At 46.3% G+C, this 14101-nt stretch overlaps 1 protein-coding gene across 8 annotated transcripts in view; it reads left to right on the top strand.

Moving 5' to 3' along the window:
- NRXN3 (neurexin 3) overlaps positions 1–14101 on the top strand; it is a gene marked incomplete at both ends in the record, with an annotated part of 894319 nt that overhangs the window by 536371 nt on the left and 343847 nt on the right. For 3 of the 8 annotated variants that reach the window (XM_083864475.1, XM_083864473.1, XM_083864474.1), the window contains one exon: positions 8540–8783. The exons of the other annotated variants lie outside the window; for them this stretch is intronic. In XM_083864475.1, coding sequence (XP_083720601.1) covers positions 8540–8783 — 244 coding nt within the window. Of the gene's footprint in view, positions 1–8539; positions 8784–14101 lie in introns of those variants that run through there. 8 annotated transcript variants of the gene reach the window in all.

Genomic DNA, 14101 nt, shown 5'->3' with positions numbered 1-14101 from the left:
GTGGTTTTAGCTGCAGAAGAAGTGAGAAGTAGAGAAGGATGAGAAGAAGATAGAAGTGATGCTGGCTTGTCATCTTCCATATCCAATTACCCTTTACATACTTGATTCTTTAATGCTGTTTTGATCTCCCAAAAATGGGATCTTCAGCTGCCAACAGTGCTCCTCTTGTTCTTTTTTCTCCAGACATGCTTCTTGTGTGTTAGCAGGATGCTTGTCTGTTTGCATCCCTTATGCTTATCTTGTCCTTTTTTGCAACTTTTTGTTGCCTGGATGCCTCCTATGAGCAAATAAACTATGTCTTGTTTGCCTTTTTGGTGGTCATGTTGCTCACATACTTAGTGAGATGCTTATATATACCATCAGAATGCTGCAATATATTATATACTGCTGTTAGTTACAATATTTTATTATTTTTATATCTGGGCAGAAGGAAAGCTAAGATCAATTATATCCTGATTAATGCATTTGTAATTCATAGGTGTCACATGTGACTTCTTTGACTATGGCAGATTTGTGAGAAGGAGGAAAAAAAATGCTGATAAAGTTGAACACTGGTATATACTGCTTCCAGAGATCTGATTCTTCATCATTACACTTTGGACATCACCAAGTGTGTTGTAGGCAAAGTTCATACTGCATTGGTGGAGACAGGGACAATATAGACTTTCAAGGTACCTGTTTGTGTAGTCTATTATGAGCCTAGTTACTTGGAGGGGAAAAGTTCATTTCTACTGTGGTTGAGAGCAGTTGAACTGTATGCTGTGTACCACCCTGTGCAGGTCATGTAGCACAGGCACCACATGTGAAAACAGCTGTCCCCTTTGGGCATGGAGGCGGCCATCTAACAGCTTATTTTTTGTTATACCTTAGCCAGTAAGTCGTTTGATACAGACCATGCAGAATGGGCTCTTTCAGGGTTAAAAGCAGAAGAGTTGTTCCCCACAGTGTCTTCTTTTGTCCTTCAGATTTTAGCTTTGGCTGCTGTGACCTTCTTTTTCTTTTCATCTACTGCACACTGACAAGGTATACATCTTAGGAAATTACACCTACCAGCAGCTCCCACACAAGGAGGCTTGGCCTCCGGAATCAGTTTGCTCTTTGTTGGGTGGTGAGGCACTCACGTCACTGAAAGGTTTTCCCCCTGTATCTTTCTTTGCTTTTAATTTTTATTTTTTTTTTTGGTGGTTGGATGGACACAGCAAACACCAGTCACCTGGCAGTTATTGCTGTGAGTTGAACAGGTAATTACAGGCAAAAGCAGGCAAAGATGAGAGGTGGAAGAGAGAAGAGGAGCAGAGGGGAGCCTGTGCACAGTGCATATTAGAGAACTCACTTTTCATTAGAACAGAAGTCAGTTTAAAGGAGCAAAAGCAACAGTTTTTCCAGCTTTTCCTTTCCGTGTCAGACAAGATTTCTTTGAGTGCAAAAGGAAAAATAAGTCTTCTTTCTGCTTTCAGGGTAAAATTAAAATATTTCCCTATTTATCTCAGCAGGCATTTTAGTTCCATCTATTCTATGTGTCTTTCTACTTCAGCCTTGCAGGTGCTATTTAAGTTTTAGAACTTGGAACTCTTAAAAATAATTTCTCAGCTGTTCCACACTAAGAATTCATGACATAGATGTTAGTTCTGCAGTGCTACTATTTGCCCTAGTGTGTAAGGCACCAGACTTGCAGACCTTCCAGATCTAAATCTAGATCTGCAGAATAGATACAGACAAAATTACAGTAGGCAACACATCTGCTGGTGCATCTGACCTCTTGCTGCTGAAGAGTCACTGAAGGCAAGGGATCTCAGCAGTGTGTTAACCCAGGCAGGGCTCACACCTAGGCTGGAAACAGGCTGTTCCCCTTCACCTTAGACTTGCCAACACCAATTCCAAACATAAAGAGAAGAAGGTACACATATCTTTTTGTTTCCATAAGCATAGTGGCTACATGCATCCATAGTATCAGTTGCTAGGAGTTAGGCTAGAGATGAATTTTGCTCAACATAAAATCGGGCAAGTCATGGACCTGTAAGAGGGGGTAGAAAGTAAATTCTGTGAAAGAAACATCAGAAAATTAAAGTGTTGGGCTCTTTTTCTTTATTGGTGATTCAATAATTATCTGAGGTCAAACAGTGGGCAACTCTGATTTTTTCAAACTTGTCCAGTCTTTTAGTTTCTCTAAGCCTCAACAAACCTTTGATAGAAAGTCACATTACTGAAAGTGATACAAGAAGTCCAAGCAAGTTCTGTTTCTCCACCTGACAAGCTTTGGGCAGCTGCTATTGAGCCTGGCTTCTACTGAGAGTAAAAGAGATAGATGCAGTTCCAGCCTTCCTGGAGGAAAAAGCTCTGCAGCCACAGATCAGTTTTCTCTTTGTGAGATGAGTATGCCTGTCAGCACACAGCTGAAGGGCAGACTAAAGCCTGCTTATCCCACTTTGATAAAGTACCCCAGAGGCGGGGACTAAAGTGTTCATGAGATAGAATGGGAGATGGTTGGTACTTGAATAACAGAACCTCCTTATGATGATTGAAATAAACTAAACTTGGGCATCCTTTAATTAACACAAGTCCCATTCATTATTGCTGATCTGGTAGAGGTCTGAGGTGTGGGAAGGATTTTGTCCCAATTTTTGAGGCAGCTTTAGAAGAGAGGATGCTTGCTGATGTCTTGTGCAGGTGGTCAGGGGTGTCTCTGCAGCATATTCTATGGAGGAGAATTCCCAGGGATGATGGAGTGAAGAACTCCATGCTCAGGGCTGAAAGCATGGAGTAGACACTCCTGTGTCAAGGCACTATTGCCAGTGCCTTCCATTCTCTTAGGTTTGGAGACTTTGGCCAAAAAACAGTACTGGTTGCTCATAAAGCTCTTCTGACATATGTTGGCTTATGCCTTTCCAGCAAGTCTGTAATCTCTCCAGGGAAAGGACTCTCAGCTTGTGTTAGTTTATGTAGTGCTGAGTACAGTGGATCATTCTTTATACATTATCCAGCAAACAGGGGCAATTTTAACATGTTACTGTCAGTTTGCATTAGCAAATCCTGACATTGCCTCTTTCCCAATTACAGTTGATTAATGTTTATCAAAAAGAGATAGATTGCTGTATTCTTGTGCCCAGGCACTTGTTTTCACCAACATAGGATTCTAGGTGTGTCAGAAGTACTGAACTGTACAAGATATTTGGCCCTTAAATTGGATGTTTAATAGAACTGAATTTGTGTCTCAGTGGTTACCATTGCTTTTGGCTAACTTACTGCTAGCCCTGACTAACTGGTTGTAATCAACTTGCATTTTTCTTCTCACAAATGAACACCAAGGGTCAGATTTCCCTTCATTGATGTCAATCTACTGGCTCTGTTGAGTTTATTCACCCTGACATAAATGAGAACAAAACTAGGCTCTAAAGCTCTTCTATATTAGTTGCTTTTGGCAATCTGTGGTCCCTTGGAGATAAGCAGAAAAGAGAATACCTGCCCTGTGTTACTGGTAACATGTAAGGCATATGCCTCAACTTATGTGGGTAACTGGACATACTGGTTGTTTAAGAAAAGCACAGAAGCCCTGAAAAAAGACTGCTGCTTTTTCCTTCCGCCCCCATCCCCCAGGTACAGAATAAAACTGAGAACTACAGAGACTGCAGCAACTTGGTTATACACAAAAAAAGGACTGCACACAAGAAAAAGTACTGCATAACAGCAGCTGTGTGCGTAGTTTTCAGCCCTGTCCTGGAGCAACCCTCCCTTTTCGCTCTGGATGAGCAAACACTGATAATTCTTTGGTGCTGCTGGGTCCTGCCTCTTGAGGCTGCCTGCAGAGAGACAGTGATGACAAGGACAGTGGGGCACCAGGGACTAGTCTCAGAGCAGTTAATTCTGCCAGCAGTGCTGAGGAACTTACCAGATTTTTGGTCACTGCTGTTGTCAGCAGAATTTGAAGTAGCTTGCTAAAGACAAAGGTGTCTATATGCCAATCCTAAGCTCTCTACAGCACAAAATTCCCTGGTTATTTTATATTTTATTTTATTCTATTTTATACTGTATTTTAACATCAGAAGTATGACATGTTTTCATTCTTCTTCTTGATTTTGGGAAAGTACATTAAAAAAATAATGTAGCTGTTTTGAACCTTGAGAGAAGCAGTTCAGTCTGGGAAAAGCTTCTGGGTGACAGGCTATTCTAGCTGACCTTATTCTCTTAACCTCATTATATAGCAAAGCACTGACTAACATGTGGGGTACACTAACACTGTACTTTGTTAGCTTCTACTGGGTGGAGGCAAAGCTGGCCTCTCTCTGGCAGGGACCCTGTATTGATAAATGCTAATCAAGTTTCCCCACTGGATCCTGGTTAAAAGATCTGTGATTTTATAGCAGCGCTGATTTTTCAGTTTTGAGTGCAGCAAATCAACAGCTAAAATTTAATAGGAAATTTGAAAAGATGTACTTGCTCCTTTAAATAAGGTTGAGTACAAACTCTTCCTGGCCTTGAAGATAACTGCGGCTCTTTCTGGGATTCTAAAACTCAGAAATAATTGCTTTATTATTTCTCATTTCTGCAGATTATAGTGGCCCTCTGCTCTTTTAGTAAAAGAAACAGCTATGTAGGAAATAAGACTTTTCTCATACCTGTAGGGAGCAACATATAATGGAAACCATCATCCTTGAAGGGATCCATCTTGGTTCTAAAGACACAAGAGCATTTAGAAAGACTCTATTTTTACCCAGATTAAATAAACTAGTATGAATACAACAAAGCCAGCCTCTTTTGAAGTAAATCTATTTGGAATAATGTTGAAACGTCACTTCTGACTATAAACTTTCCCTTGCCTCCCAAGAGGAAAATTGCAATTGAAATCTGCCCTCTTTCTGCAGTGGTGCTGCTAAATAAATGAGTCACCTGTGAACTACAGGGCAGTAAATACATCCACTGACATCTCATAAAGCAAGGCAGAGTGAAGTTCCAGTACTTTACGGTGTCACCAGAATCCTATGATATATTTATAGCTAGCTTCACAGGTTTTCCTTTTTTCATTATTTATTTTTATGGTGTACTCCTAGAGTTTGGTTTTCTTGGCCCTTATCATTTTTGCCTAAGGCAGTTTACCCACTGGTTTCCAGCAAAGTAAGGTTGGTAGGCAGAATGTAGAGCAAACAGAAGGGCAATACACACCCACTCTATTTCTCCTGTTCAAGGACTGTCCAGGCATCTTCTGTCTCTGGCCAGGGCGGTCTGAAGTGATGCTCACCTTTGTATGTCCTACCAGCACCTAAGCTGGCACGTCTTTATTGGGGAAGGATTGGTGGCAGATTGAATGAGGAAAAGGATCAGTGATTTGTTTTGGAGTTTGGTAATTTGCTGTCCATTGAGAGCTCGGCCTCCCACAGCAACCATGCTGGTAGGTGGCCAGCATGCTTGAGTGTGGAGAAGAGGATTGGCCTTGTTGGACTGTTAAAGGGGAATTAAAAGCTGAAGGTTGCTACCACGGTTTAGTCAAAGAAATAATTTTTCTGTTTTCTTCTCTTTCAGTTACAGGGCAAATGGTTGCAGGACAGGGCAAAGAGTGTATCCATGCACTTCCCCTGCTCTCATCTCTTGAATTGTACTTTTTAAAACATATATATTTTCCACACAAAGTAATGAATTTTTCACCATTGCCTCCTGGAAAAGTAGCATTGAGTCCTCGATGTTTAAATCTGTAGCATGTGTAGCCCTTTTGACTGATCCTGTAATGTGTGATATGTTCTGTCCTGTTTGTAATGCTGTAGCCAGAGAAAACATAAAGTAAAATGATGGGAGGCAGATCTTTGTTGCATTGCTTATAATTATCTAGGTCTGAAACTCATTCAGATTTACTTTATTTTACAAATCAGCTACTCAATGAGGTGTATTTAATTCATGTCCTTCCCCCCATCCCCTAAATCAGGCTCCCTACAGCTTAACTACACAATAAATTTTTCAGAGTACTTTGTGGACCGTGTGAAAATTAGGGCTTTTGTGATGAAGGATTCAAGGGTGCCAACTCATGGGTCAGCAGCCCTTCAAGGGTGTTATGACAGCTTATATTCCCTCCTCCCTCCAAGTAGTTAGGAGCAGGGAGCTTCTTCCCCACAAAGACAGCATCCTTCTGGGTATCCCACCACATACATGACAGCAACTTCAGTTTCCTCAACAAAGCTCAGGGCCAAGGAAAAGTTGTCTTGTGCAGATAAAACTGCTCAGTGTCCTCTGTATGGGACTGCAGACTTGCCATCCAGGAGGCATCTGCACTACAGGTTACTCAGTCCTGTCTCCACCTGTGTGCCCCATTGTCAGGAAACCTGATATTCACGCTTTAAGGCCAGCAAATGGCCACCAAATCAGTCTATTAGTTTATACTAACAGCACGTACTGCTTGGGATGGAGAATCTCAGTGTCTGTTCAGTTCCCATGTCTATCAGTCACTCACTGGCTCAACATGACTGAGCCTCTGTTCCCTTATCTACAGAATGGCAAGGTAATACCTAAACCTGTTGAATGGCTTCATTAATGAAAGATTTTAAAGCACTCTGAGATTCTTAGGTGGCAGATGTTAGATAAATGTGAAGATAATATTCTTGCTTTTCACAATCACTGATTAAACCCTGCAGAACACCAAAGCATTTCTGGCTGCTATAGCCCCTGATTTACATCACTTATAAGTTACTAGAAAATAAATTACAAGCATATCAGGCTCAACTAAAAGTATTAGGCGTGCAGCTCAGGCTGATCATTACAAGTTCCTGACATGTTGTACCAAATTGAGATCAATGACAGAAAACACTGCGCCTCAGAGTCAGGGAAACACTCGAGTCAAACAGCAGCTTTCAAAGGCGCATGTGTGCACACCTACAAACACGGTTCTGCAGGGGAAAACAAGAAAACTTACAGTCATCAACAATTTATTCGTTTGTATGAATAAATGAAAGGGAAGGAGGCAGTGCAGTGCAAGGTGAGTCCTGGGGCTGGCTCCTTTTCAAGAGCTCCTTATTGGCTCCCTGAGTGATGCTGTGGAAGTCACTTCTTCACTCCTGGTGCTTGCCTTCCCCAGCGTGGCTGGGGATTTTTGCCATGCAAATTGATAGGCAGTGAATTACTAGATAATGCTGCTGCATTTGTTTATTAATTTATGGGCTGCAAACTCCGGCTGCATTCCTCACTCTCCGAGGATTGAGTGCAGATGCACTCAATACACCTATTATTGCAGGACCATTAAAAAAAATAAATCTGTAAGACCCATAGGGAGTTTTAAAGAGCGCGGTCATTCCTGGTTCTTCCTTTGCTCCTGCACAGCTGCGGTTGCAGGACGAGCCCTGGGACAGGACGAGCCCCGGGACAGGCCGGCGCTATTTCAGCGCAGCCATCCCCGCGCCGCGGCCGAGGGCTCCCCGCGCCGGCTGCCCCCGCGGCACAGCGGGACGGCGGCACGGGAGGAGGTCCCGTCCCCGCACGGGCGGGGTGGGCGCGTTTCTCCAGGGGCCGCTCGGGGCGGGCGGCGGTTCCCGGGCTCCGGTTCCCGGTGTTCCCGGCTCCGGGTATTCCCGGGGGCCGGGGGCGCGCGGGACCGCACGAGCGCATGAATGGCGGGGGCGGAGCCGCGCCCCGGCCCCGCCTCCTCCCCCCCGGAGCCAGCCAGTCCCTCTGCGCAGCGCCGCCGCCGCCCCCATTGGCTCGCCGGCGCCGGGACATTTGCATGCGGCTCGCCCATTGGCGGAGGCGCTTCCCCGGCCGCCCCGGCTGCGCTTCACCTGCGCCGCGGAGTTGCCCGCACTTGGCGCCGGCCGCCCGCGCCCAGCCCCGGCCCCGCTCGCTCCGCGCCCGGACCGCGCCGCCCGCCCCGGCTGCTCCAGCCCTCCTGCCCGGGAACACCTGGCCATGCGCCCCACCGCTGCGCAGGGTTAATCGGCTTGAGCCCTCGGTCGCCCGGATTCGGTGGAAGGAGGATAACGATCGCTCTGTGTGTGTGTGTCTGTGTGTGTGCGCGTGTGCGTGTCCTGGCAGTTCTGCATTGCAACACTTGCTAGTGGAGAAGCAAGAGAAACCCCCCGGATTGGGATAAAAAAAAAAAAAAAAATCAAAAATTTACCTGGGGTCCCCTGGCTTATTTCTTCTTTTTCGTTTTTAATAGTCCCTCTGAGCTAAGTGAGAGACAGCGATCGCAGGCAGGGAAAAGTCCTGAAGGAGCCCGCGATCCTGGAGGAGCCCGGACAGGACCCCGGTCGGACATGTGCGGCTCCCCTGCGCGCTCCCGGAGGCTCGGCACGGCCGCGGGCTTCCTGCCACACTAGAACCGGCCCTGGGAAACGGCGCGTCTTATTCGTCTCCGTGTGGTTCCCAACCTTCCCCCATCCCTCCCCTTCCGTGCTCGCTCTCCCGCACACACTCTGTCTCTTTTCCTGAGCACACGCGCACCCCCCGAGAGCCTCGGAAGCGACTCTCCTTTCTGCTAGCATGGGCCCCCTGGCATCATGAACGCTGTTCTCTCTCCCCGGCTGGAATTCAGACTGCCCGTCTGTAGGTGTCTTGTGCCTTGACCATGCACCTGAGAATAGACCCCAGCATTTGCCCGGGACGCCGCCCCGCCTGGACCCTGTGGATGTGCTCCCTCTTTTGGGGATGTATCGTCAGCTCTGTGTGGAGTTCCTCTAACGTGGCTTCTTCTGCCTCCTCTTCCTCGTCTGTTTCTCAGGCTCAGTACGAGCATCACTTCCACGGCAGCAAGCACCACTCTGTGCCTATCTCTATCTACCGCTCCCCTGTCTCCCTGCGAGGAGGACACGGTGGGTTCCCGCTCTTGTTTCTTTCTAACCTTTTTGCAGAGCAGTCGGAGCAGCGGAGGGGGAGCAGGGCCGATGCTGTGTCTGCGGGGAGGGGGGTCCTCCCTGCCCCTGTATTCCTGCCGTTCGCTCCCCTCCCCATTACCCTGCAGGCCCCCCTCCCCAGCAGAGCCCGGGGCCGAGCACACCCCGCCTCGGGAGCCCCTTCTCCGGCCGGTGTGTCCCGCGGGGCCGGGGGGCTCGGGTCGCTCCTGTCACACGGCAGCGCCGACAGCTCCGGGACGGCGGAAGGGCATCCGCTCCCGTCCCGCTGGGATCCTGCCACGGGGGATCACTAACTCCCCGCCTTGTGGCGGCCGATACGGTCATTGCAGCAGCGCGGCTTCCCCGCCGGTCGCCCGGCTACGGGAGGGCCAGCGGGGCCCGGGGAATCGCCGCCGCCGCTCCTCCCCGCCCGGGTGAGGGTAGAAAGGGGCGTACAGAGGAAAAGGCGAGGTCTCATTCCTGCTCCTGGCTTCCTGCTTGGGACCTGGTAGTGTCTTCCTGGGAAACCCTGGGGCAGGAAATAGTAGGGAGTAGCTTTTCACTCTGGCAGCTTGGGAGAAGAGGAAGAGGGTGTCTGGGGGATGCCAAGAGACAGGGAGAGGGCCGGCATCGTGCCCCTGAAATGCTGAGCAACGCTTAGCAGTGGACCTGCACATCTCTTACCAGCTCTCTCAAGTCTCCTAGGCCTGTCTGACATGGGGGCTCTCCCTCATCTCCAACTTCTCCTGTCTTCTGTCCTCATCCCTTAGCTTCTCTTTTCAGTCATATCAGCTCGGAGGCCAAGGCCTGACCATTTCTCTCCAGGGCTGCAGGTCAGGGTCTCAGATCTGGCCTTCCATCACCATCCATGTGAATAGAAGTTCACGTTTGTGGAGGGCCAGAGGAAGAAGAACCAGTATCAGAAATGAGGCATAGAAACACTTAGAAGAAGAGGGAAGGGAAGGAAGGAAGAGCTCTGGCACAGTTGGTTGAAATGCCGCATGACATTGGCTGCAGCAGGATTGGCACGATGAGGATGTGCTGGCAGGGCTATGGCAGGGTTACACGGATATTGAAACCTGGAGCAACCTGGATAAGTGCTCAGATGACCAGCAGAGCAGTCTGAAGGATTCAAATGGCACAGCAATGAATGGACCTCCAGTGAAATCTCTAGGTACATTGGCAGAGTTGTCAAAGAAGCTCAGTATTGCAGGTCTGAGTCAAGGCGCTCAGGAGAAGGAAAGGGCTCAGGAACGCAGCCAGGAGGCAGATGCTGCAGGTCACAGCTGAGCACCAGCAGAGCAGGGCTGTGCTGGCAGGAGGTGCTCTGGCAGAGCTGCTGGAGGGCATTGGGAGAGGGTGACAGGGAGCTCTGCAGGGTAGGTCGTTGGTGCTCTGGCAGTGCGGGAGGGGGAGCCCAGGGCACTGCAGAATAGCACCGTGCTGCAGAGGCGAGGACTCAGGACTGAAGTGGCAGTGGGTGCAGTAGGTTGAGGGGGAGGTGTTCAGCCATTTCTGCAGACACAAGTGGCACTGTCCTTTCAGCCTATCAAACTCCCACTTCTGCTCCAAAGTTCACATTCATCCTAAAATACAAGAGAAACATTCAGGCCCCTCATGGAAAGGGAACCAATGCCATGCCAGACATCAAGACCATCTGTTAAGCACCACCCATGTGAAACTCAGTTATGGGTTATTAATGATGAGCAGCAGGAGCTCTGTTATTTGCAGCAATGCTTGAGGACCATGTGAGAGAGTCTCTCTGTTATGCTAAAGTGAGAAATACGAGGGATCAGCCAGTCAATGCCTCAAAGGGTTTTCAACAGCCCAGCTTCTGTAGCTTAGTTCTGTGATGAAAGGGGATGGCAAAGTCTGACTTGTAGGTCACTTGTGAGGAAAGAAGAGAAGGATGTCACAAAATGTGATAGTGTTTGGCTTTGCTGTAAAAGTCAGGCAGTAGTCTGTGAGAGTCTACAGTGTGTTTCCTGGTCAAGAAATGATAGCTCTTTTCTCCTTGATGGCTTTTCCATCTCCCTGAAAATCAAGCAAAGCCTCATTTAAGAGCCAGGAGCAAAAGCAGTTATCAACTTCAATGAGAAACAGGCATTTTTTTCGGTGTCCCCATTGCAGAAAGGAATCAAGGGAAATAGCTCAGGGAGCTCGGGCTAGTGCATAAGTCAGTGTGAGTTGTTTGGGGGGGTTTAATTTTTTTGAGGGGCGGGTTTTTTGTTTGTTTGTTTGGTTGGGTTTTTTTCTTTCCTCATCATGCTGTGTAGCAAAGCTGTCATAAAAAACCCCCTTTGGCCATGAATAAGGGGGTGAATGGGGTGGAAAGACAGAAGGAAACTTAGAGAGATAGGAAGAAGAGACCACAAAGACAGCTGGTCTTGGAAACATGCATGGTTTATTTTTGTGTGTTCTTTCACTGTTGCACAACAGAGGCCCTTGGAACTTGGATCTGTAACAGCGTTGAGGAGTCTGATTCCAAGGAGGCTGTGCACTCCCTGTGTTTCCTGGGATTTTGGTTATTTTTCCTAAAGGGAAATAAGAAACTCAGGCTGCCCTGTTTGGTGGCTACGTTAATACAGGTTTTGAAAGGAATCAGATCAGGATCATCGCCACCCTGCTGTGTTGTCTTCCAGCCCCACAGTGCTGACCACTGGGACTCAGTCGTGTATTTAAACATATTTTCCTTTTTTCTCCTACATCCCAGTGGACTTCAGTCTGTTTGAAGAAGCAAATCAATATCTAGCACAGGGGAAAAATAAATGTCTCATGAGCAGTGAACACTTGTTTGGAGTCTGTGTCTAGTGCTCCTTTAAAATGAATGGAAAACCTTGTGGCTTACCCTGAGCAGGACCAGATCCAGATCTGGCTGTCGCTGCTGTGGTGGCGTTACGAGAGTTAATTCTGAAATCACCGACCTGGTGCTTTACAGTAGTTGGGCTGCAACCTGAAAATGCAGAACTTGGCACAGAGCATTTTCTCAAGGAGAAAGTCTTTCTGACAGGTTTACCTCCTTGTCAGCAGGGGACTTCAGCAAGTAAGAACAAATCTTTTTTCCGTGTGAGGACCTTCCTTGACTAGCAGAATCTTTATCCCTGAATAATAGAAAGGGAAACCCTTGATTCCTTTTTGTTTCACTAGGGGCTTGTGAAACAGAGGGAGGAAGAAAGTTGGGGCTGTGTTTATTGAAAGTTCACATGTGCTGAACCCTCCTGTCTCCCCTGGGCTATTTAGTGCAATGCTGGGTCAGCTGCTTTACCGGAGCCTGCAGCAGTGACTTCACAGCCCCTCTTTCCACATCCTCATTGCCTCAGCTGATGAATAATATGTGCCTCTGGTTGACAGATAAAATGAAGGGATTTGTGCATGCTTGGTCTTAGTGATGAATTAATTAATTTGCTTTCTCTTTTTCTCCTCTAGCTGTTTGTTCTCTGGCTGTCCTTAATGGCTGTGGAGCAGGGGTGCACAGAGGCGGTGTGTGATGCCTTGTGCAGATTGCCCCTGCCTGCAGGCACTGCTCTGCAGCTATGGCAGTAATGGTGGGCACGGGATGGTTTCATTTCATTTCCACTTTGTGGGGCCTGGGCTAGCCCAGGCTGTTGCACTAATCATAGGAAGAAGTGTAGATCTGTTGTGAGGACTGGTAGTGAGCAGTCATCAGATCTTTTAAGTGTAACTCTCAGGCCTGAATCAATTCTTAGTTGTTCTGTTATTTATATGAAGCATTTCCTTCTCTTATATCTCCTTTAAAATCAGCAAATGAGAGTGAATGCTTGGACAAATCAAGTGAGTGTCTCCGTAAAATGCACAAGTATTCTCCAAACCAGTGTGAAGCACTGCCACGCACAGCTCTAGTGATGTACCCTTTTTAAAATACATATGTCCTTGCTGCTCCTCCAATGTGACCTATTCCTCATCTCAAGATTCCATGTTCTTGCAATCCTGTCTTTTATCATAGGAGACAAATTCCCCATCTTTGGCACTGCCCATTCATTCCCCAGTACAAAGCAGGACCTTTCCTGGTCCTCCTTCGCCAGGAGATTACTTTGAGCAGATTGGTAGCTTTAACAAAATGGACAAAATCGCTCTGTATGGAGCAGTCAGCAATCCAGCAAAATGAATGTCACTCAGAGCTGGAATTAAGGTTGCAATTAAGTTCTGCAAAGGTGAAAAGCTAGGAGTCTGTCTACTTTCTGTAGCTTGCCTTTATTCTCATATCAACAATGTAGCCTAGTTTTTTTGGCAAATAGTACTGCTGCTCTGTTGCCTGAATGTTTACATTCCGTTCCTCAGAGATATTAACAATGATTAATTATTTTTAAAGGAAATCTACTTAAATTATCTCAAGCTGGCTATCCAGCAATAAAAACATCTAAACTCACTCACTTAGAGTTTTGAGTGATCATAGCTGAGTTTTTTCCTCCCTGTGCTGACTTTGTAGCTCTTCTGAGAAAGTGCAGTTTTCAGAAGTTAAACACAGAAAAAATCTGTGTTCATCTATTGAATGTACAAAGGTATGTACAAAGGTTGTTTCCTCAAAATGAGATTGCTATTTGATTTATCCTTTGCATGAATTTCTATGAAACAATTTCTGATCAGGTGCTTTGACTTCTCATTCTGTGCCCTGTATTAACTGTTCCCAACTAGGCATAGTTTGCATTGATCTCCAAAACTGATATTAAAGTCTGTTCAGCTGGTACTTGTTCTTAGGAGATCCTAATGTTATTATGAGATCTGGAACATGAGAAACTAAAAATTGAACACTGTCGCTCTTATTTAATATATGTCTCTGTGCTCTTTGAAATGTTGCTCAGACCTATACTGCTGAAGGTATAGTCTCTTAAGACATGTAAAAAAGCCTCCTCTGAAAGCTACTTTGTGCTTGCTCAGTATCTCATAGCACATTTGGCAAAAAGGGGAATGCTATTCCTAGTCAGAATTAGATCAGGGCTTTCTTCCTTCTTGTATTTCCTTTGCAATTTAGACTGGAGAGAGGTTTCTTTTCTTTCTTGTTTCTGCTTTTGGGTAATACAGCCCTGACTTTTCAAGCAACATTCTGCTGCAGAGGTGACTACATTTCAAAGACAGATGAAGGATCCTACTGTATGTATTCTATAGGCATTGATGTTATAAGGAATATATGGTTATGTGACATCACTTTTGTAGTCAGAATACTGCAAAATGGGACTGTTACTTTTTATAATATTTATACATTTAAAAATAGAAGATATTTTTTCCTTAATAATTTTGGCTAGTTTTTCTTGTTGTTTTCTTTTTCTTTCTCTTCTTTT

Source organism: Zosterops lateralis, assembly GCF_965231275.1.
Source record: "Zosterops lateralis genome assembly, chromosome: 6".
Lineage (NCBI taxonomy): Eukaryota > Metazoa > Chordata > Aves > Passeriformes > Zosteropidae > Zosterops > Zosterops lateralis.
The sequence above is the reverse complement of the archived record's forward strand: the minus strand, read 5'-3'. Positions and strand labels throughout refer to the sequence as shown.